Consider the following 21,253-nt stretch of genomic DNA (forward strand, 5'->3'; position numbering starts at 1 on the left):
CTCACCCTATGCCCTATCTAGGCCGGGAGCCAGGGTGCTGAGAGGACGACGTGTAGGATGTAGGCAAGCCCAGAGTCCTCCACATGCTGACCCCACCTCCTGAGCTACTGGTCTGGGTTGGAGGGGGCAGATGAGGGGGGTAGTGCACTGTGAAGCTACGAGAGGAAGGTGAAGAAGAGGGGGAGACAGAAGCAGAGGAGGAGACCGAGATAGAGGAGGACTGTACTCTCTGTTGCTGGAGAGAAGAGGGGAAGGCCTCAGAGCGAGACGAGGGACTGGGGTCAGAGGACGAGACTGAGGAGGAGGAGACGTTGATATGTGGTGGTGGAGGGGGCAGGGAGAGCGTGGGGGGTGGAGGGGTGTGCAGCACTGTTTGGGTGCGGCTGTGCTGGGAATGGGAGAGGGGGAGGGAGGAGAATACAGAGGCCAGGAAGGAGGAGCCTGACTGGGGGGCAGGATGTTGGTGCTGCTGGGAGGAGGAGAGACTGAGCAGAGAGCTGAGGCCTCCTGAGGCTGGCAGCGCAGCCCCAAAATGATGGGAGGACACTGAGGGCACCACGTGGTGAAACATGTCTGTGGATTAAACAGTGAGAGACGGAGAGATGGGGGAGGACACAGAGAGAGAGACACTCAGCCAGGATTTGTATAGCGCCAAGCGAGTCTTACAGACAGGCACACAGAAAGCAGACAGAGACATGTCACTATAAAAGGGTCGACTGAATCAGCTGTTATAGACCAAAGGCCGTTCCTCTGAAATTAACTAAATGTTTTGTGCAAATAAAACAAGTCTAATCATAGTGAAACGTCTCTGAATTACACACACATGATCAGCAGCATTAACACCAACACCCAAAGAAAATGCAGATCAAGTTCCTTTAATTAATTACTAAACACTGTAATTTGTAAATACTTCAGAGTATTACAGTATAGCTAACCAACACAGACAATTGTAGGCTATATCACAGTATACAGATAGAAGGGCACTATCCATGCCCGTGGCCAAGTATATCATTCTTAAGATCTGCTCTCTTCAAAATGTTAGGCATTTTCCAAGGGTGTCCAACTCAGCATCTGTTCAGCCAGTCCATGGCAAAGCAAAGCAGCAAGAGCATTCAGACAGGCAGCAGGACAGGGCTCCCACTTACCTGTGTCCATCAGTAGGCCTCTCCGATTGACTTCCTCTGTACCACTGTCTAACACACCCAATCTGAGGACTCTGATCTCAGTCTACCCCAAACCATACCCAATAGTACTGCTGAATGGAAGGAGACTGGTTAGAGTGGGTGTGTCAGTGGGCCTCACCTGCCAGCCCAGCGCTGGAGAAGCTCCCCAGGGAAGAGTGTCCGTTGACCAGGCGCGGGGACCCGCTCACAGAGGTTCCGGACGGCTGGGTTCCGAACAGGGACTGGAGGACAGAGGCGCCCCCAAGGGGGAACTGGGCCCCCAGGTAATGTCCAACAGAGGCCCCTGAGGCTGAAGATACGGGGATGCCCCCTACCTTGCCGCTCAGGATACCCCCGCTGACAGCTGCAGAGATGAAGAGATTCTGGCTGTTGCCCATGCTGCTGGATGTCTTCAGCTCCCACTCACCCCGGGGCTTCTGTTTGGGCATGGCCTGCCTCTCAGAGCTGCTTCCTCCCTGGGCCCCTGCCCCCGACCGGCCCCCAGACTCCTGGCTAAGGAAGGGGTTAAGGGGGATGTCCTGAAACCCTGAGGGCTCGCCCCCGGCCCCCTCGCACCCCCTCCTCTGCTGCTGCGGTTTGTGATCAGAGTCTGAGTCCGTACCCGTGCCCCGCGGCTCTCTCCCTGTGCCAAAGGGGGAGCCCCCCTGCCTCACCTCGGACAGGGGCTGCTTGAGGTCGGAGATGGGGGAGAAGGTGGATTTCCACTTGCTGTTGGATGAGGAGGAAGATGAAGAGGAGACCTCACTTCCTGTGCTGTTACTGCTGCTGCCTCCTGACTTCCTTCCTGTTAACCCAATAGAGAATTTTATTTTATTTTAAAAAGAGCACAAGAAAAAGCACAGTAGATAGCCGACAGTGATATCATGTTAATTATGCAGGCTTCAGCAGTCACATTTTGGGACGTTCCTTACCGCGCTCCCTGTCCCCTGGTCTGCCTGGTCCATCTCTGCTCTCCAAGGAAATAGTGGCAATCTTCCTTTCAATTCTAAAACAAGACAAATTCAAGAAAATTCAACTTCAAAACGTACTCTTCTGTAGAACTGAGTGTGCAACCACATGTTATTTTTTTGCTTCACCGTTTACTATACCTTGAGCTGGAGCTGTCCGCGGGGTAGCCAGAGTCGTCATCAGAGCTTGGTGCGGAGGAGTAGCATCCTGAGCCATTCATCTCCAGAGGGCGTTCTCGCTTCAATACAGGGGGCTGGTCCATGTCTGGACCACAGGGGCTACATCCAGACTGCTCCGGGGAAGAGATGGCAGCGATCTCCAGAGGCTGGTTAATGTTGTTCACCTGACACGACAAACACAGAAAACAGGGTTAGCCCTTTCCCCCCCCACACCTTTATTTAACCAGGTAGGCTAGTTGAGAACAAGTTCTCATTTAACTGCGACCTGGACAAGATAAAGCAACGCAGTGTGACACAGCCAATAACACAAACAAGTCAATGACACAGTAGAAACAAAATAAAGTCTATATACAGTGTGCGCAAAAGGCATGAGGAGGTAGAAAATAAATAGGCCATAGGAGCGAATAATTACAATTTAGCAGATTAACACTGGAGTAATAAATGAGCCCTAACCCAGGGTTTCCCAAACGGTCCTCGGGACCCCAAGTGAGGCACGTTTTGGTTTTTGCCCTAACACTACACAGCTGATTCAAATAATCAACTAATCATCAATCTTTGATCATTTGAATCAGCTGTGTGTTAAGGCAAAAAAAAAAAAATGCGCCCCCATTCAAGTCCCAAGGACCGAGTTCGGGAAACCCTGCCCTAACCCTAAAGCTACAATATGTAACTTTTTGGTCGACCTGAGAAAATTCACAAAGTTATAGATCTGTCATTCTCAAAGAAAACAAGTCTAAGAAGCGGTAGATCTGTTCTATGTGCACTACCTCTATGCTTCCGTTTTTAAGTTTTGTTTTTGCATATTACTTTCGGTTTTGTACACCAGCATCAAAAAGCTGAAAAAAACTTTTTGGGTTATGGAAAAGATACTTCACAGTAGTTTGGATGGTACAATTATTGTCTACTCTATACTTCCTTGTTTTGTCACAAACTGAAATTAGGCGAACTTAGAATTTTAGAAACCAAGAATTGGTGGAGAGATTTGTACATTGTGCATCTTTAGCCTACAGTTAAAATATGTATTCAGTAGGGCCTAGATATTAAGGAATCAAACAACTCTTGTAGCAAGTACTGCACTGCAACCAACTTAGCCATTGAAGGCGTGTACCACGTTTTAAAGAACAGGGAAGCAACCTGAACGTAGCTTGACTCACCATGGAGTTGATGTTGAGTGGGGATCCTGATGGGTGATTGGTGGAGCTGAGCCCAGGAAAGGACTTCCTCTTTGGGGAGCCACTGGCAGGTTGAGCCCCCGTTGAGCTTCGCTTCCTCCTCCCACGCTTGCGTTCCTCCTGAGACCCATGGCCGTGAGAGTTTGTGTGTTGGGAGCCCGGCGAGTGGTGGTGGTTGTTGTGGTTACTGTGGCTACCTAGGTGATGCTGGCTCTGTCTGGCCGAGCCGAGGCGGAGGCGAGAAGCGGCGCCCCCAGAGGAGGAGGAAGACGATGAAGAAGAAGAAGAAGAGAGGAACATGCGGCGTCTGGACTCGCTGTCCTGGGGCTCAGAGTCAGACTCGCCCTGGCGCTCGGCCCTGTCCTCAGGGAGGATTCTGGGGGTGCCGTCGGCATACTGGAGGACCCCTCCGGTGCTGAGGGGGGGGGTGTGGCCTTGTGTTGGTCCCATTGGAGGGGCACCATGAGGGGGAGGGGAGGGGGCAGCCCCGTCCTGTTCCTCAGAGTGAGAGCCTCCGTTCATCAGCCCTAAGCTAGAGGAGTACCCTGAAGAAGGACAGAGGGGGTTGGACACTGGTCAGTCATGATATGTCTCAACACATGCAGGATTCAATGGATGATATAGAGTGTATTTGGGACTGCTTACCGTTGGTCTGGCCTGTCTGGGACACAGGACTCGGTGTGCTCCTCTACAAAAACAAACACGGAGCGCTTGAATCAACACAGTGGTTTATTACAGCAAACAGGACGTTACTACCCAGTCGGAAAGCTACCTGTAGCCCTGCCATTCTCTAAGCCAGTGGTTCCCAAAGTCAGTCGGCCTTTCAACTTACTTTGGAAAGTTGTAATCGTAGAATGCACAAGGTGCAACTTCGAAATTGGATAGTGAATCAACAGTTTCCCTCGTGTCATGTCAGTCATTGCAGACCTTCGTGAGCTACAGTATTTATAACTTGTCAGAAATATCCAGATCAACTGTCCAGAGTGAAAAAGTTTGGGAACCACTGCTCTAAGCCAGAGTTATAGGAGCCATATGTACCCACCTGTCTCTCTGCTCGGCTGGGCAGCACCACACTGGCCAGGGGGATGCTAACGGGGAGTTTGCTGGGGTGCACTGTGCTGAGGGGGATACTGATGGGCAGGCTGGTGATGGCTTCACCCGGACCCCCTGCTGGACTCTTCTCCTTACCCCCCTGGAAATCACACACAATCACACACACGAGGACCAGTCAGACAGACTGAGTACATACTGTGTGTGAGTCAACAAGGTAGGCTGTGTGTCAGTGTGTGGACAGAGAGGACAGATAGTTACCCTCTCAGCACTCCTGAGTATGTTGTTCTGCTGACTGTCTGATGAGTTGGGAGACAGGCAGCTCAGTTTAGCGCCTAGTGGAGAGGTGATGGCGCCCATATCCCCCCTGCAGGAGTAGAAACACAGTCAGGAATACTGTCCTCAACAAACATGGAACACATCTCCATGTTTTCAGGACAATCTACTATGTCAGTCTGTTGATAACTAACCTGAGACTAGAGTCCTGCATCGGGTCGGATACCCACGGTTCCTCGCGGTTGATCCGAAAAAAAAAAAAAAACATCAGCTGGCGGGTGGAATGAAAACATTCTTTCAACCAGCGGGTCGGCTCGCGGTTCAGAACAATTATATTGCGTTTAACGTTTTAAATCAAGATAATACTTTTTTGGAGCTTGTTCTGTTAAATTTTGTCTGGTGAATTAAATTAGGCTATGTGAGTGGTGAGGCAGACAAAGCCTAGGCTACCAGCCACGCAGCGAGAGAGTGGAGCAGGAACTGTCCATTTGTGTGTGGTGCTGAAACGTTCCTAATTTGTCCACGTGCAGAGAGCTTATGTTCCCTTCTGCCACACAACGATACATTGGCAAGTTTATTTTCCCGGACTCCTAGCTCACGGGAAATGGTTAACGTAAACAGGAGAAATAAAAAGAAAGGTTATGATGAATACACCATCGTGGAAACAGGTGCTTCACGAGTGAAATCCTCGGTTTTGGAAGGCTTTTGGAGTCATTGTGGACAAGGAGGACAACAACCCAGTAGATGGATGCACAGCCTGCAAAAGTGCAAGCAGGTGTTTGTTAACAATAATTCAGTTAATTGTCAGTTAATTATTACATAAATTCAGGCTTTCGTGCATTTAGACCATACGCAGGAAATTTTACACCTGTGCGGCTGGTAATAGTTTGAGTTGCCAATAGCCTACTAAATAAATGTAGCCTATTTGATTCTGGGAAATATTCATTTAAGTTTCAATTCAACTACTTGATTATGGAAACAATACTCAATGTAAAGGTATTGTTTTATTGTGTTGGCTATAGACTTACATTAGATAAGGAATAAGGAGGTTACTTAGAAAGCTCTTTTTCAAAGCGATTTGAGTTGTCAATGTGCCGCATCGCATTGTGCATAGTTTCCTTTTATAAACATTTTTAATAGACATAAATAGACACAAATGAATTCATGCAGGGAAAGGGAATGGTCTACAACTCTGTTAGTTGTCGATGTTATTTTGGCGGGTCACGGATCGCTTCTAGTAACAATTCTACGCGGATGGGTCAGGTTGCGGAGAAAAATCTGTCCTGATGTCGGATATCGGGTGAGGCTCCGAATTGATGTGGCCAGCGCGGGGCGGGTGCGGCTCCAAAAAACGGACCCGTGCAGGACTCTACCTGAGACCAGTGAAGCCCAAGCCTCTGAAGTGTGCAGTACTAGAGTCCTGGTTCAGGTGTCTGCGCAGGGCGATCTTGGCTGGGGAGAAGCGGGTGTAGTCAGGGAGGGGGTGACCCAGCTGCCTGTGCCGGGCGTCCGGGGTGGGGGGCACAATCTCGTGGTCAGGCGAGATGGGCAGGTAGCGGGAGAGGAGCTCTCCCTTGGTGGCCCTCCTGTCGAAGCAGGGCGAGGCGGTGCTGTTGATGGACAGTTCGGGGCTGAGGCCGGCCACGACCAGGCTCAGTTTGGGGGTGTCGTGGTCCAGGGTAGGGAGGCCCTTACGGTAAGGGGAATCCTCACAGGGACTGTAGGACTTGAGCTGGAGCAGCTCCTGTTGTCTCTGACTCTTCTCCAGCTCCACGATGCTGATCTGAGAACCAACACCAGGGGGAGCCGTTACACAAGGTAAGGAATAGGAACATCACTTTGCTAACAAAAACTATGCTTCACAACAACAGTAGATGACCGATTCCTCCACTATTTCTAAGTTTTGTCGGTAGAGATAGGTGGAACAGAGAGGAAGGGGCACAGAGGTGTGTACCTGTAGCTCGAGACAGTGCCGCTGTTTTTCAGAGATCTGTCTGCGTAGGGCCTGCTTCTCCTTCAGCAGGCTCTCAAGACACAGAGAGCTCCAGTCCAGCTTCAGCTCTTCACACCGAGACTTCAACTGAAACAGGCCGTTATAGTTAGTGAGTTACAAGTCTCTGGCTATGTCTGACAGAATGCCCAACACGAAGATCAACCCCAATGTGAAAAGGGCCAGAGAGATGACACCCAGGAGTAGCGAGGTTGTCTCACCAGGAGCAGGCTGTGGTCCCTCAGCTCGATCATGTCTCTCTCCAGCTGCTTGGTCTGCTCCTTCAGCTGATGGTTGTGGGCTGAGATCTCCTTCTGGGCCTGCAGCAGGTCCTCCACAGTTAGGGCCTTCACTCCCAGCTGAGGGGAACACAAAGACAGGGTAAGATGTTTGGCGATCGAGTACTCTCCCAACATTGGCTTCTCATTACCAGCTGGTTTCATTAGACATTCACCACGTTATCTGCCTACCTCATCCAGTTTGGTGTGGAAGAGGCCTTTGATCTTCTCTTTGTGGGTCTGACACACAGTCTGCAGCTGCTCCGCCTGCCCAGAGAGCTCTCTGTGTTTTAGCTGCAGAGGTAGAGGAGAGATGGAGGAAGAGGGAAGGAAGAACAAAAGAGAAAAGGGAAAGGTTTAGAGGTTGAGACTAAAGCAGAGGCAACATTCCTAGGGGGTTAGTCTCCTTCAACATGACTGATAAAGGGAGGGTTGAGAGTTGAAGTATGAGCCTGAGGGAGTGAATCTGAATGCAGTAATTTAATTTATTACTCTTTAACGAGGTGGCGATACTGTTGTCACATGGATTATTTGCATTGGATTGAGTGATTTGGACATTATATTTACCTTCTCCTGCTCCAGGACTTGCTGCAGGTGATTGTGGTACTGAGGTGTCTTCATGTAGGTCATGAACTGGAGGTACTGGACTTTAATGTTGTCTGTGGGGGGAGAGACAGAGAGGACTGGCCTTCAGCTCTGCTGGCTGTGACTAATAGACAGGTCTGTGTGATAAGGAAGGGTCGGGTCAGGGTAGCGAGGCTCACCTAGAAGCTGTTGTAGGCCAGGAGGAGTGGGGCCCAGCAGCAGTTGCCCAGACGCATAGTGCTGAACTTTGGGAGGTAGCTGGTAGAGGGGACTTTGAGGTGACCTGTATGCATCTGTAGAAACAACAAAGAAAGTCAACTAAACAAACATGGACCAAAATGAAGAGTTTAAGGCTAAATAAACAGAAATGCACAAGGGTATATGGACTCAGCCCTGGTAGGAGTGTGTGTGAGAGTGAGCAGGTGGCTCACCCTGAGGGGGTGCTGCAGAGATGGTCTTGGCGTGCAGCAGCTCCAGGGCACTCTGGCTCTTCTTGCTCTTGCGTTCGGCTGCAGTCACGGCAGCCTTCTTGGGACGCCCGCGCTTCCGAGCGCTCAGCTTGCGGCCTTTGCTGAGGAGTTTGGCGCGGCGGGGTTTGGGTGACGCCTTCACGACTGCCAATAGCTTCGGTTGCTCATCCTCCCCGCAGGAATCCTGAGACAGGGAGAGGCCAGAGTGAAAACAAACCAAAGATAGAGTGGTGATCTCATCAGGAGAAGAACTGAGCATAGAGACGTGAAAGACGATAAAGGGACTTACCTTGTGCTCCTTTGCCTTGGTTGGGGTGGTGTTTTTACTGTCTTTACTATTCTTTTCTTGTCGACGCCTAGCTGCTTCTTGCTCCTCCTAAAAACACATAGGAACATCTTAGTGTTGTTTTACCACGTGAATAGTTCAGGAGGGCATATAAACTGGGTGCAGGTGCAAAGACAAACCGGACGTGACTAAGATTGTCATTACACATACTCTGTGGGCAACATAAAATAATACAGTGACCAAAAGGAACAAAAAGAAGCTTACCCTGAGTTTAGGATTTTTGAGACTATGAAAATAGTTTTCAAGCTGAAAAAGAAAAGAAAGTATCAAGTACTGCACATGGACACAGAGGCGAAGACAGCAGAGGTCACACTCTCCCCTCTCTCTCTTTAGTGCAGTCACCTTGTGTGACACTATCCATAAGCCCTCCAACACGTACATGTGAGTGGGGGGATACAGAAACAATGCAGCGATGACCTCACCGTTTCCACTGCCTCAAGTGAATGGATACATTCAAAACAGCCAGTTGTTTCACTTGCGCATTCAAGCACTGAGAACCGTCTCATTGCTCGAATGAGCAAGTGAAACAACTGGCTAAGTTTTTAAGCAGACTGATACGGGCCGGTATAGACAAGTATCAAAACGAAACATATTCAAAACAGAGAGCATATTCTAGGTTATATTGGCAAAATATGCCCTCCCACAACAGACAGGCAGAAAATGTTAGATTTTCTGCTTGCAGTTAGACTAACTGTTTGCAAAAAATGTACTAAGTCTTGTTTTCAGTGTTTCTAAACAAGTCGAAAACACTCATGGTACAACATGTAGTAGGAATGCTGGTTGCTCCATCACCTGTCGCTGTACCACATCTCCTCTGTCCACTGCAGGGCTATACCAGCAGTTGCAGTTGTTTCCTGCAGGGATATGGCCGACTAAACATGTTCTGAGTACTGCTACCGTACGCATTGTCAGAAAATATCACGAGGGTTTGTTATTTACCATGGTATTTGATACACATACAGAATAAGGACAGATGAACTGATGGAGACCTTTGAAGCGTGGGCCATTCGTTCAGTTCAAGGTTACCCTTCTTTAAATGGTGCAACTGCCATTGCAACATTGTGTGTGGGACAGAGAAGACGTTTTGTGAGTATAAAAGAGGAGAGCAGGACTCACTATGGTGCGGTCTATTGTATGAAGGTAGTAGGAAACTGGCTTCCCTGTCCAGGACACTGAACCCCTCAACGGAGACAGCTCAACGACTCTCATTATTGTGCCAATGTCTTTAGGGAGAAACAAAGGAAATCAACAAAATGTTTTAGTTCATTGAAATACACACTAGGATATGTTGTCCAAGGGCCACCCACCAAAAAAAGATCTCAGAAAAGGTGTTGTGTCCCAGGTAGGAAGCGGAAATGCAAAATGTCAACATCATTTGGTAACAGTTTATTTGGACAGTCCATCTGTAGATTCTCTACATCTTCAGACTATCAGGAGCCTCTCCCGAGTTCCCAACAACTGGATGGTTTGGTTCTCATGGGAAATGGAGGGAGACATTAACAAAGCCACACTCCATCTTAACTCCTCCATATTTACTGAATTGGTAGAACGGTGCAGAAGAGAACCTCCCCAGACAGTCTTTTCTTCTTATCGTCAAGACCAGTATGAAATGCAGCATGCAACAATTTCAACGATTGACTGAGTTACAGTTCATATAAGGAAATCAGTCAATTGAAATGAATTCGTTAGGCCCTAATCTATGGATTTCACATGACTGGGAATACAGTTGGTCACAGATACCTCTACCTAAAAGGTAGAGGCATGGATCAGAAAACCAGTCAGTATCTGGTGTGACCACCATTTGACTCATGCAGCCCGACAGAGTTGACCAGGCTGTTGATTGTGGACCTGTGGAATGTTGTCCAACTCCTATTCAATGGCTGTGAGAAGTTGCTCGATATGGGCGGGACCTGGAACACGCTGTCGTACACGTCGATCTAGAACATCCCAAACATGCTCAATGGGTGACATGTCTGGTCAGTACAGGCCATGAAAGAAGTGGGACATTTAGTACGGATCCTTGCGACATGGGGCCATGCATTATTATGCTGAAACATGAGGTGATGACGGCGGATGTTTGGCATGACAATGGGCATCAGGATCTTGTCACGGTATCTCTGTGCACTCAAATTTCCATCGATAAAACACATTTTTGTCCGTTGTCCGTAGCTTATGCCTGCCCATACCATAACCCCACTGCCACCATTGGGCACTTTGCTCACAACGTTGACATTAGTAAACTGCTCACCCACACGACACCATACACACCGGCTGCCATCTGCTCTTCACAATGAAACAGGGATTCATCGTGAAGAGCACACTTCTCCAGCGGCCATCGAAGGTGAGCATTTGCCAACTGAAGTCGTTTACGTCGCCTAACTGCAGTCAGGTCAAGACCCTGTTGAGGAAGACGAGCACGCAGATGAGCTTCCCTGAGACAGATTCTGACAATTTGTGCAGAAATTCTTTGGTTTTTCAAGCCCAGTTTCATCCGCTGTCAGGGTGGCTGGTCTCCGACGATCCCGCAGGTGAACAAGCCAGATGTGGAGGTCCTGGGCTGGAGTGGTTACACATGGTCTGAGGTTGAGGCCGGCTGGACGCACTGCCAAACTCTCTAAAACAATGTTGGAGGCGGTTTATGGTAGAAAAATTCACATTAAATTATCTGGCAACAGCTGTGGTGGCCAGTCCTGCAGTCAGTACGCCAATTGCACACTCCCTCAAACCTTTAGATCTGTGGGTTGTGTGACAAAACTGCACATTTTAGAGTGGTCTTTTATTGTCCCCAGCACAAGGTGCACCTGTGTAATAGCCATGCGGTTTCATCAGCCTCACCTGTCAGGTAGGTAGATTATCTTGGCAAATGACAAATGCTCAATAACAGGGATGTTACCAGAGAAATAAGCTTTTTGTGCATATGGAACACTTCTGGGATCTTTTATTTCAGCTCATGAAACATGGGACCAACACTTTACATGTTGCGTTTATGTTTTTGTTCAGTAAAGTTTCTAGCGTTTATTTTATGCCTGCTACATTAGGATAGACTATCAGTAACATTTCAACTAACTATGTACTAACCCTAATCCTAACAAGCAGTTGCTTATCAACAGATAGTTTGTTATTAGTATGACCATCTGTAGAGCATCTACAGAAGGACTATCCGGACTATCCAAATAATGTGTGACCCATCATTTTGTGTTCTCCAACTTATAAAAGTTACACATTAATTAAATATTATACATTTTAAAAAGTAGCATTTTGGGTAATTTGGGTAAACCTTAACATGATGTTGTCATGTTATATCTTGGATACAATTGTTACACTCGTTACGTACACTTCTGTTGTCCATGCTTGCAGAAAGAAAACGCATGCACCGGACAAATTCCCAAATAATACAAGATAAGAAGTTGAAACATACTAAATTGATGTATGTGGTAAACCCTTCAAATGCGTGGATTTGGCTATTTCAGCCACACTTGATGCTCACAGACATATAAAATCGAGCTCACAGCTATACAATCTCCATAGACAAACATTCGCAGTAGAATAGCCTTACTGAAGAGCTCAGTGGCTTTCAACGTGGCGCTGTCATAGGATGCCACCTTTCCAACAAGTCAGTTCCTCAAATTTCTGCCCTGCTAGATCTGTCCAGATCAACTTTAAGTGCTGTTATTGTGAAGTGGAAACGTCTAGGAGCAACAACGACTCAACCACAAAGTGGTAGGCCACACAAGATTACAGAACGGGACAGCAGAGTGCTGAAGCTCGTTAACATCGTCTGTCCTCGGTTGCAACACTCACTACCGAGTTCCAAACTGCCTCTGGAAGCAACTTCAGTACATTAACTGTTCGTTGGGAGCTTCTTGAAATAGGTTTCCATGGCCGAGTAGCCGCATACAAGCCTAAGATCACTATGCGCAATGCCAAGCGGGTGGTGTAAAGAAGAGTGGAGGCTGCTATAGCAGCAAAAGGTGGACCAACTCCATATTAATGCCATAATTGTGGAATGAGATGTTCGACGAGCAGGTACATACACTGCATGACCAAAAGTATTTCCTCATGTCGGGGTTCATCTCGATCTGTGAAGGCAACGTCTTATTTGAGCTGGCGAAACGACAAACACCGGTGTGCAACAAATGTAACCAAGGTTGAACATAGCAACGTCGGAACGTTGCAAGAGAAATGACCCAAGATGCGCTATAATTGATGCTAAATACTCCAACTATGATTAAAAAGAAAAAAATGTATGTGCAACTTTTAGTTTTGAATCAGACAGACAGATGTTAATAACATTATCTACATAATTCTGTTGACATTTCTGCAGTTCCATTTCCGGGGTCTGCCCAGAACATAAACTTGTTCCACGATGAAGACTTACCACTCAAGTTTCGACTGTTGATTCTAAAATTTAGAGGTGCAAAAGGTTTTGATGATACAATTTTCGCACCTAAGAGAGAGAAACAAAGATTAATGAGAAGGTTGTTTGAAATTGACAGATTAAAAGAAAACAACACAAACACTGATCTATAATGAGTCCTAGATCAAACCATTGATCTGTGTGTGTCTGCTATACATTATCAATGGTAGCATAGATCATCCTCTCATATCTGTCTTTTAAAAGACGGGGTCATGTGGAGGAGGTCACACAGCTGAGGTGTCAGAGGTGAAGTGTGTGGAGTTGACACAGCTGCCATTAAGCTACAGCATGCATGAAAGCAGCTGAATCAATAACATATTGAAATGATCCCAGGTTCTTCATTCGCTGTAACAACAATACGGTAGGGTGTCCTTGACACTGGGTAACAAAAGGGCCATTTTCTACCTACCTTCCTTCATGTTAGCAAAGCGCTCCTTTAGCTGGTGATCCACTTCTGGACCAAAGGCAAAGTTGTTCACAAAAATAACACTGCTAGACAAACGGGGAACAGGAAGAAGGGGGGAAGAGGAAGAAAAAGATTTAGAGTTGAAGCTGTGCTGATGTTTCTCTTCATGTTCAGATGTGTGTAAATACACAGTGGTATCATCCAGTGTACATAGAGGTAATGCACCTTGTGTTGGCGATCCTGTCCTTCCACACTTCAGACAGGAAATCCCCCCTCTCCAGCTTTAAAATGTAATAAAGAGGAACATGAGTTGCACATTGATTACTCAGGGACAATTTGTGAGTACACACGTCCGTCATGACAACAGAATACCACATACCGTGTAGTCCCCGTGCTTCTTCCCATACCACTTCATCCACCTCTTAAATTCTTTATCCATAGACTGAAAGGCAAACCGCAAACACTAGTCATTCTAAAAATCTGTTCCTTCTCCGTTGACTGACAATCATCAAGATAACCAAGACTCTTAAGCTAGATGTGGGAACTTACCTCAGCATAAGTGGCTGGAATGTCTGCCTTCTCCACACCAAAGTAGTGTTTACAGTTCGTTGCTGCGGCAACCTGCAGCACCACTTGTCCCACCCCTGCAATTACAGATAATTGCGAGTAAAAAAATAGCACCAACCTGCTCATTTAGACACATCCCACATCAACACACAGAGACACACATTAAGACTGGTTATCTCATTCAGAAGTAAACATCGACGTCGTAAACAAACACAGACCGCTGCCGAGGTCTACGAAGGTGTCATCCTCCATCATCTCCATCTCGTTGATGATCTGGGCCACCAGGTCGAAGGAGGTCTCGCCGTACACCTCAGGGGAGAAGGGCTCATAGTTGTTGAGCTTCTCGGGGTCCGTGACCGAGTGGTTGTACACCTGCTGCAGGATGTGTCTGAGCAGCCCATTGGACGGCCGCTTGTTCAACTTCAGGGGCGGAGTTGTGCCTTTCCACTGTGACACATACGGGACAAGAGGTTTAGAATGAGTATATCACATAGCTAGGATATAAACATATTGCTGGGCTCAAGTGAGCTAGGTTTAACCCACGGTGACAATACGTCTACAAGAAAGACGTCTGTTTGAATTAATGTGTGGACAAATAAGCTTGACGCAAGTCATCTGGAGATATTCCAACTTACCAGCTGGTGGATGCTGTCAATGGCTCTATTGTATTTGTCACAAAGTCTCTGCATACTCTCGAAGCTGTAACAACACACATAGAAATAAAGAAATAACATCAACATCGTATGACAAGAAACCAACAGCCCATGACTTTGTTTGTGCTGATGTTTGTGAGTTTGTCCAGCACCCTGGACACAGGAATGCTAATTGCATATCAGTTTGCCATCCCTCTACATGACTCCTTCTCATGTCTTTTGGGCTGCTGCCATGGGAAACAAAAATATTCCTAAATTAGCATCGCTGCCATTAATATCTTTATTACCTTCTGGGAATAATTATCCTTCAAATGTGAAGTGGAGGGGAGGTCCATTTGGTTCATACTCTGGATGTCTAAGTGTTATGTTACTATGGTGTTCTGTGCTTCAGAAAAGCATCATAATCCTCCTTCCTCATCGTCTGACCCTCGGCTGACCCTCGGCTCACCTCTTGGTGTCGTAGTCGATGAGGACATAGTTCTCCATGGCCAGCTTAAGGTCTGGGATCTCCTCACACACCCACCTGGGAACAATGGTCAACACATGGTGAGTTCACTTTGATCTAATCTAACTCAGTGAAGAAGTGCAGTCACTCACTGCACCATGCTTTTGAGATTTAGGAGAAAGGTACTAGTTACTTACCGAATGGTCTCAATCATTTCATGAGCAGCATCGTGGTGTTTGTCCTGGAGACAGAAAGTGAACACAGGAGAAGAGAGATTGGGTACTCTCAGTACAATTTGTTTATGCAAAAAGCATTTCTTGACAGGCAATAAAAAGACTGACTTACTGCAGAATATAACAGACTGGCAGGAACCAAAAACTAAATACGGATATCCCAAAAATGTACACAAATATGCTAACAGCTACCAACACGAGTTCAGACAGCCGGGTCAGATAAGGCCAGCAGCACTCAATTACTTAATAATCAACACACAGCGCAAACCATAGTCGTTAGTGTGACACACTTAGTATGACTGCCAGCATAACAATTCAGGAGACACCACTGAGTGTATCACTGTTATCAAGCTGACATCCTCTAACTGGATGTGGTCTGGGAGACTGTGAGCATGTGAAGCACTATCACTTAGGATAGCTGGGTTTTGTCAGAGCACTGCTGCAGCATGGGAGGAACTGCAGGATTTCAGTCACACTGGCTGCTGGCAGCCTGAGCTGACCCAGTGACCCACTTTCTGTGTCCTGCTCCGGCACAGGGCCTGGGAGGGACGGAGGGTGGGAGTGAGGGAAGAAGGTAGAGAGAAACCTCCAGCCAGCCAGGCCCAGCTGCTTTCAGCTGGATTGGTATTGGCACAGTAGCAGCCTCCAGTTACTAGGCTCAGCGCTTTCCGCTCAACAGCGCCACAACTCCCGCCATGGCACCGCTGCCAATAACACCAGGCCTGAGATTATAGCACCACAGAGGGTATGAAATAAAATCTCCCGCCACAAGGAAGGCAAAGCGTTTCACAAGAGGAGCAAACGCTGCTATGAATAGCCTAGTAATGCAACCATCACAGAATACATGCAGCCAAAACGAGGGTTAACGCGCTAGTCCCAGACTGACAGCAGTGTGTGCGGAGGCGGCGAGAGGGGGGTGTTCCTGCCGCTCACACAGACCGCACGCAGCAACACCCACTGTGGTGCTAAAAATAAACTCTGGCTAAGAGAAAGAGAGCGTGTGGCACGTGAGATAGGAGCGCTCAGCCAATCCCACACTCTCTCTTCTCCTCCGCTCCTCCTGACCCCCTGCTGTGGGCTACATGACCGAACTGATGCAACCACCCACTCCCTCCCTCCCTCTCACGCTCTCTTCACCTCATCATGACACACAGCCGGCCGGGCATAACGCCTGCTTCACTACGCATTACTAACGGCCAATAATCAAATAACTAACCGTGTGCAACAGTGATATCATTACCACAGAGAAAGATAACTGACTCCGTCAAAACCCTTTTCTTCAAAGCGCTGCCTGTTCTAGAACATGGTGACAGGCTTCTAAAGCTTTGGACTATGGGCCAGTGACTTATTGTCTTTATCAGTATCCGTTTTCACCCGCATGTTGTTCAGTAGGTGAGGGAGGCAGGTGGAACTGCCTTATACTGCCTTATCCTATTCACTGATAACACAGGTCACATGGTTTGTCTAAGGAGTGATTCGCTTGTTACAAAGTTGAACTTCAAACACACTTGAGAGGAACACATGAACACCATTAGCTAGGCTATCGACAACACAAACTAGGCAAGATGACATTGATTCAAGTAGTGTCTTATTTAAAGGCATTCTGGCTATAGTTAAAGCACCAAGAAAAAAAATGAACAAAGGCCTCTGCAGCAGAAGAGGTGTACTTCATATGGAAGCAGTTACGGATGATTTAAATCTGCAGATGGTGACTGGGTGTGTGAGAGAAAGAGTATTCAAGCATGTGGTGGTAACAGCGTCGATGTGGTGAGACACGCAGGCAGCATATATCACAACTCTGTTGTTGTTCACTGCACAACACAAGAGCACAGTGTGCGTTGTTTATCTGTGGGTGAATGGGGCGATTTGGGTTGCACTTCGGGAGTCAGAAGTACTGGAATATGTGTGATGTATCTTTTGTGGTGGAGAGCAGTGGGCGGCATTATTAATACAACTTAATCTGAATAGTGACATATTGCACAGTAACATACTCATGGAAATGAAGTAGTCTGCTCAAGCGTCATTACAGTCCTCTTCCATAGATCAAACTGTGCAAAAATAGCCACAATGAGACATCAAGGGCATGTGATTTGGAGACTCAAGTAGAATCAAGTGTGTTGTAATCCTACTCTTATTTAACGCCCCTTCATGTCCTCAAAGTGCATATTGAGGAATTGTCTAGGTCCTTATTGAAAACAGTGCTGAGACTCCACACATACAGATAATGAGCACTGGCTGCCACGTTACTCAGTACAGGACATATGCCTATGATATTTAAAGTCTATATTTATGATATCAAGACACCAACTTCGACAGAATAACTGAGGCACCAGCAGCTCTAAACAGTTTGCAAAATGCCTTTTCCTGAGAAAAGGCCAGTCATGCAACAGTGCTCTTATCGGTCTCTGGCGTAATGGAGTGATGTCAGCCGAGTCCAACTGTGGAGGACTGCGTCAGCAGCAGCATTGCCTAGTTCCTGTACTCTGACGTAAAGGAGCATTACCCAGTGTGACACTACAGGCCCCAAACAGACAACACTCCACCGTGCTGTTCTGAGAAATTCTGCTTCGGGTTATTCATTTTTTTTAGCACAGTCTCACCACAATTTACTATAAAATGAGAAATACACCTGAAACACATTTGAAGCCACCAGAGAAACCACAACCATTTAATCTGCTTCCATTTCTGTTCTCGCTTGTACAATCTGCTAAACTTTAGCATTCAGCTAAAGGATATGTTCAAGGCATGCTGCACATGCAAGGTCTAAACACACTCAAATCTGCCAGCAAATGTGTTGTTGGAGTTGTACTAGGGCCCAAACTAGGATAAATATTTTCAACATATGTTCTATCTAGTAAGTCAGACATAGGTTAAAATATTACAGCAGCATGTTGTGCAATTTTTTTAAAGTATATTGATGCAAAATCCAAAGAAGCTTGGTAATGGTCCAAGGGCTGGGTGATATAGCCAAAATACCACATCACGGTACAAAAAACATATTGGACGGACGGTTTGATGGTATTTGACAGTATTTTATGTTTCGATTAATAAAAGTTCTACATTTACTTTATAAGTAGTGAGTGACCCTAGGGTGTTAACACATACATTCTAAGTGATTTCAATGGGTCTTTCTCCATTCTGATGGTTTTATACTGTTCAATTCAACTTCAACCAAAATTTATTTTCAGCATTGTCATACATTTCTGCATTTTAGGCACTCATTTGAGATCATTTCCACATTGCTACCTAGGGCTGCACAATATGGGCAAACACTGCACAATTTGGACACTGTGTTAACAACCCTCCAGGCAAGCTTCAATGCCATACAACTCTCCTTCCGTGGCCTCCAATTGCTCTTAAATACAAGTAAAACTAAATGCATGCTCTTCAACCGATTGCTACCTGCACCTACCCGCCTGTCCAACATCACTACTCTGGACGGCTCTGACTTAGAATACGTGGACAACTACAAATATTTAGGTGTCTGGTTAGACTGTAAACTCTCCTTCCAGACCCATATCAAACATCTCCAATCCAAAGTTAAATCTAGAATTGGCTTCCTATTTCGCAACAAAGCATCCTTCACTCATGCTGCCAAACATACCCTTGTAAAACTGACCATCCTACCAATCCTCGACTTTGGCGATGTCATTTACAGAATAGCCTCCAATACCCTACTCAACAAATTGGATGCAGTCTATCACAGTGCAATCCGTTTAGTCACCAACGCCCCATATACTACCCACCATTGCGACCTGTACGCTCTCGTTGGCTGGCCCTCGCTTCATACTCGTCGCCAAACCCACTGGCTCCATGTCATCTACAAGACCCTGCTAGGTAAAGTCCCCCCTTATCTCAGCTCGCTGGTCACCATAGCATCTCCCACCTGTAGCACGCGCTCCAGCAGGTATATCTCTCTAGTCACCCCCAAAACCAATTATTTCTTTGGCCGCCTCTCCTTCCAGTTCTCTGCTGCCAATGACTGGAACGAACAACAAAAAATCTCTGAAACTGGAAACACTTATCTCCCTCACTAGCTTTAAGCACCAACTGTCAGAGCAGCTCACAGATTACTGCACCTGTACATAGCCCACCTATAATTTAGCCCAAACAACTACCTCTTTCCCAACTGTATTTATTAATTTATTTATTTTGCTCCTTTGCACCCCATTATTTTTATTTCTACTTTGCACATTCTTCCATTGCAAAACTACCATTCCAGTGTTTTACTTGCTATATTGTATTTACTTTGCCACCATGGCCTTTTTTGCCTTTACCTCCCTTCTCAGCTCATTTGCTCACATTGTATATAGACTTGTTTATACTGTATTATTGACTGTATGTTTGTTTTACTCCATGTGTAACTCTGTGTTGTTGTATCTGTCGAACTGCTTTGCTTTATCTTGGCCAGGTCGCAATTGTAAATGAGAACTTGTTCTCAACTTGCCTACCTGGTTAAATAAAGGTGAAATAAAAAATTTAAAAAAAAATATAGGCCTTATTTTTAAGCAAATATTTACTTGCGAATTAGATAAAAAAAACTTGGGTGAACAGTTGGAATCATGGAAATAGAATGTTTATTCCAATTCTATAGTTAGAATATAAATAGTGGGCATTTTGAATACAGTGTTGTTTTACATGAAAATGAAAGAACATGCCAGGGAGGAGTTTTTGTGACAGGGTAGGAACCAAAGTGTTGATAAGTGTTAACTTGGGGACCCTATGATTTTTGGCTACATTTAATGTTCTCTCTTAGATTCTTCATGTAGCTAACATTCATGCTTAATGTATTCCTCTTTGATTAAAAAGATACTGTTGCACAAACAAAATACTGATTTAAGTTTATACCATCACTGGTATTATCAGACTGTATAGCTAATTGTGTTTGCTCGAATTACATTTGACTCAAGTAGCGAAGTAAACTATAAAAACAGAAGTTACATCACATTTAACAAACCAAACATTCAAATAGCATTATAGAAGGTAAAGTTAAAACCCAAACCGGTCCGTGTATCCATACCGGTATATCGTAAAATACGGTATACCGTCCAACCCTACATGGTGTTAACATCATAAAGAACACTCAGCATTGATTCATTGTTTTTAAATCTACCCAGGATCACCAGTCTGCAAAAGCTTTAAAAAAAAAACATGGAATGTAGTAGACTATTGTCCACATTCAACCTACCCTACAGGTTTATCCAGTGGCATTTGCATCTAACAACCCAAACGTAGCCTAGTCCTCCATATATTCTTCAAGCTATATAGGCTATTTCTGGATCCCAAAATAGTTGTAATTAGTATTCAGTCTAACACACCCTTGCTGCTGGCTGTTAGTAGTCGCCTCTGCACTAAAACATGTTTGAGTAGACTCAACTCCGTTCGCAATATTGTATTGGATGTTAACGTTTATGTTCGTGACTAGGTTTCAAGTTCAACTCTTTCAGCTAATTCCCTGAATTTGCTGCACTGGTTTCAAAATTGGGATGGATATTTGTGATCAAACAATTTGAGATACACGTTGGAGTGACATGGGATGGTATATCCCTAATTTTCATTGTTTTCTTGTGACCCAGTGAAAAGGCTAAATATAACCATAGTGGGTGCAGACTTTTGCCATCCACAACTTGCCATTTGAAACACAAATATAAGGAACTACAGTTATGGGGAATTGTGTAGCGTTCCTTCTATGCAGTTGCAAATTATAGCTTCTGATGTGCTCATTCTTCCTATTGGCACAGAAGGTGCTTTGTCTCATGAGTGCAGGGGTGTAATAATTCATCCAAACAAGTTGCAAAACGGTTCAAGCCCAGTCGCCAGCTATCCCCCAGATACCAAAGAGTGTGCAACAATCTTTCTATGCAATAACAGGAACAGTAGACGTCATTAAAGGCAGTGATCACCATGCAGAACAATTTGCATTTGGATTCCAGCTAGCTGACTAAATTCAACTCCATCGTGAAGGAAGTTTCTAATAATCTTTGTGAAATTCAGCTCCGACTACATCTATTCGCCTACGGTCAATATTTTAAATAAATTGTATTATGAAATGCA

General features: G+C 45.9%; 1 protein-coding gene across 1 annotated transcript in view; it reads right to left on the reverse strand.

The window, feature by feature from the left end:
- The window catches only part of dot1l (DOT1-like histone H3K79 methyltransferase), a 25,606-nt gene continuing 4,353 nt past the window's right edge, over positions 1-21,253 (reverse strand). The window contains exons 2-28 of the mRNA XM_065009011.1: positions 15,164-15,207; positions 14,970-15,044; positions 14,504-14,567; positions 14,087-14,315; positions 13,851-13,945; positions 13,681-13,743; positions 13,527-13,582; positions 13,305-13,387; positions 12,857-12,925; positions 9,595-9,701; positions 8,683-8,724; positions 8,422-8,508; positions 8,094-8,316; positions 7,842-7,955; positions 7,645-7,736; positions 7,270-7,371; positions 7,021-7,158; positions 6,764-6,889; positions 6,183-6,592; positions 4,795-4,900; positions 4,526-4,675; positions 4,129-4,171; positions 3,466-4,028; positions 2,273-2,475; positions 2,096-2,169; positions 1,296-1,968; positions 1-581 (exon numbers count right to left, since the gene is read on the reverse strand). Coding sequence (XP_064865083.1) covers positions 14-581; positions 1,296-1,968; positions 2,096-2,169; positions 2,273-2,475; positions 3,466-4,028; positions 4,129-4,171; positions 4,526-4,675; positions 4,795-4,900; positions 6,183-6,592; positions 6,764-6,889; positions 7,021-7,158; positions 7,270-7,371; positions 7,645-7,736; positions 7,842-7,955; positions 8,094-8,316; positions 8,422-8,508; positions 8,683-8,724; positions 9,595-9,701; positions 12,857-12,925; positions 13,305-13,387; positions 13,527-13,582; positions 13,681-13,743; positions 13,851-13,945; positions 14,087-14,315; positions 14,504-14,567; positions 14,970-15,044; positions 15,164-15,207 — 4,599 coding nt within the window. The 3' untranslated portion in view covers positions 1-13. The remainder of the gene's footprint in view (positions 582-1,295; positions 1,969-2,095; positions 2,170-2,272; positions 2,476-3,465; positions 4,029-4,128; positions 4,172-4,525; positions 4,676-4,794; positions 4,901-6,182; positions 6,593-6,763; positions 6,890-7,020; positions 7,159-7,269; positions 7,372-7,644; positions 7,737-7,841; positions 7,956-8,093; positions 8,317-8,421; positions 8,509-8,682; positions 8,725-9,594; positions 9,702-12,856; positions 12,926-13,304; positions 13,388-13,526; positions 13,583-13,680; positions 13,744-13,850; positions 13,946-14,086; positions 14,316-14,503; positions 14,568-14,969; positions 15,045-15,163; positions 15,208-21,253) is intronic.

The sequence above is a fragment of the Oncorhynchus nerka genome, linkage group LG24 (assembly GCF_034236695.1).
Source record: "Oncorhynchus nerka isolate Pitt River linkage group LG24, Oner_Uvic_2.0, whole genome shotgun sequence".
Lineage (NCBI taxonomy): Eukaryota > Metazoa > Chordata > Actinopteri > Salmoniformes > Salmonidae > Oncorhynchus > Oncorhynchus nerka.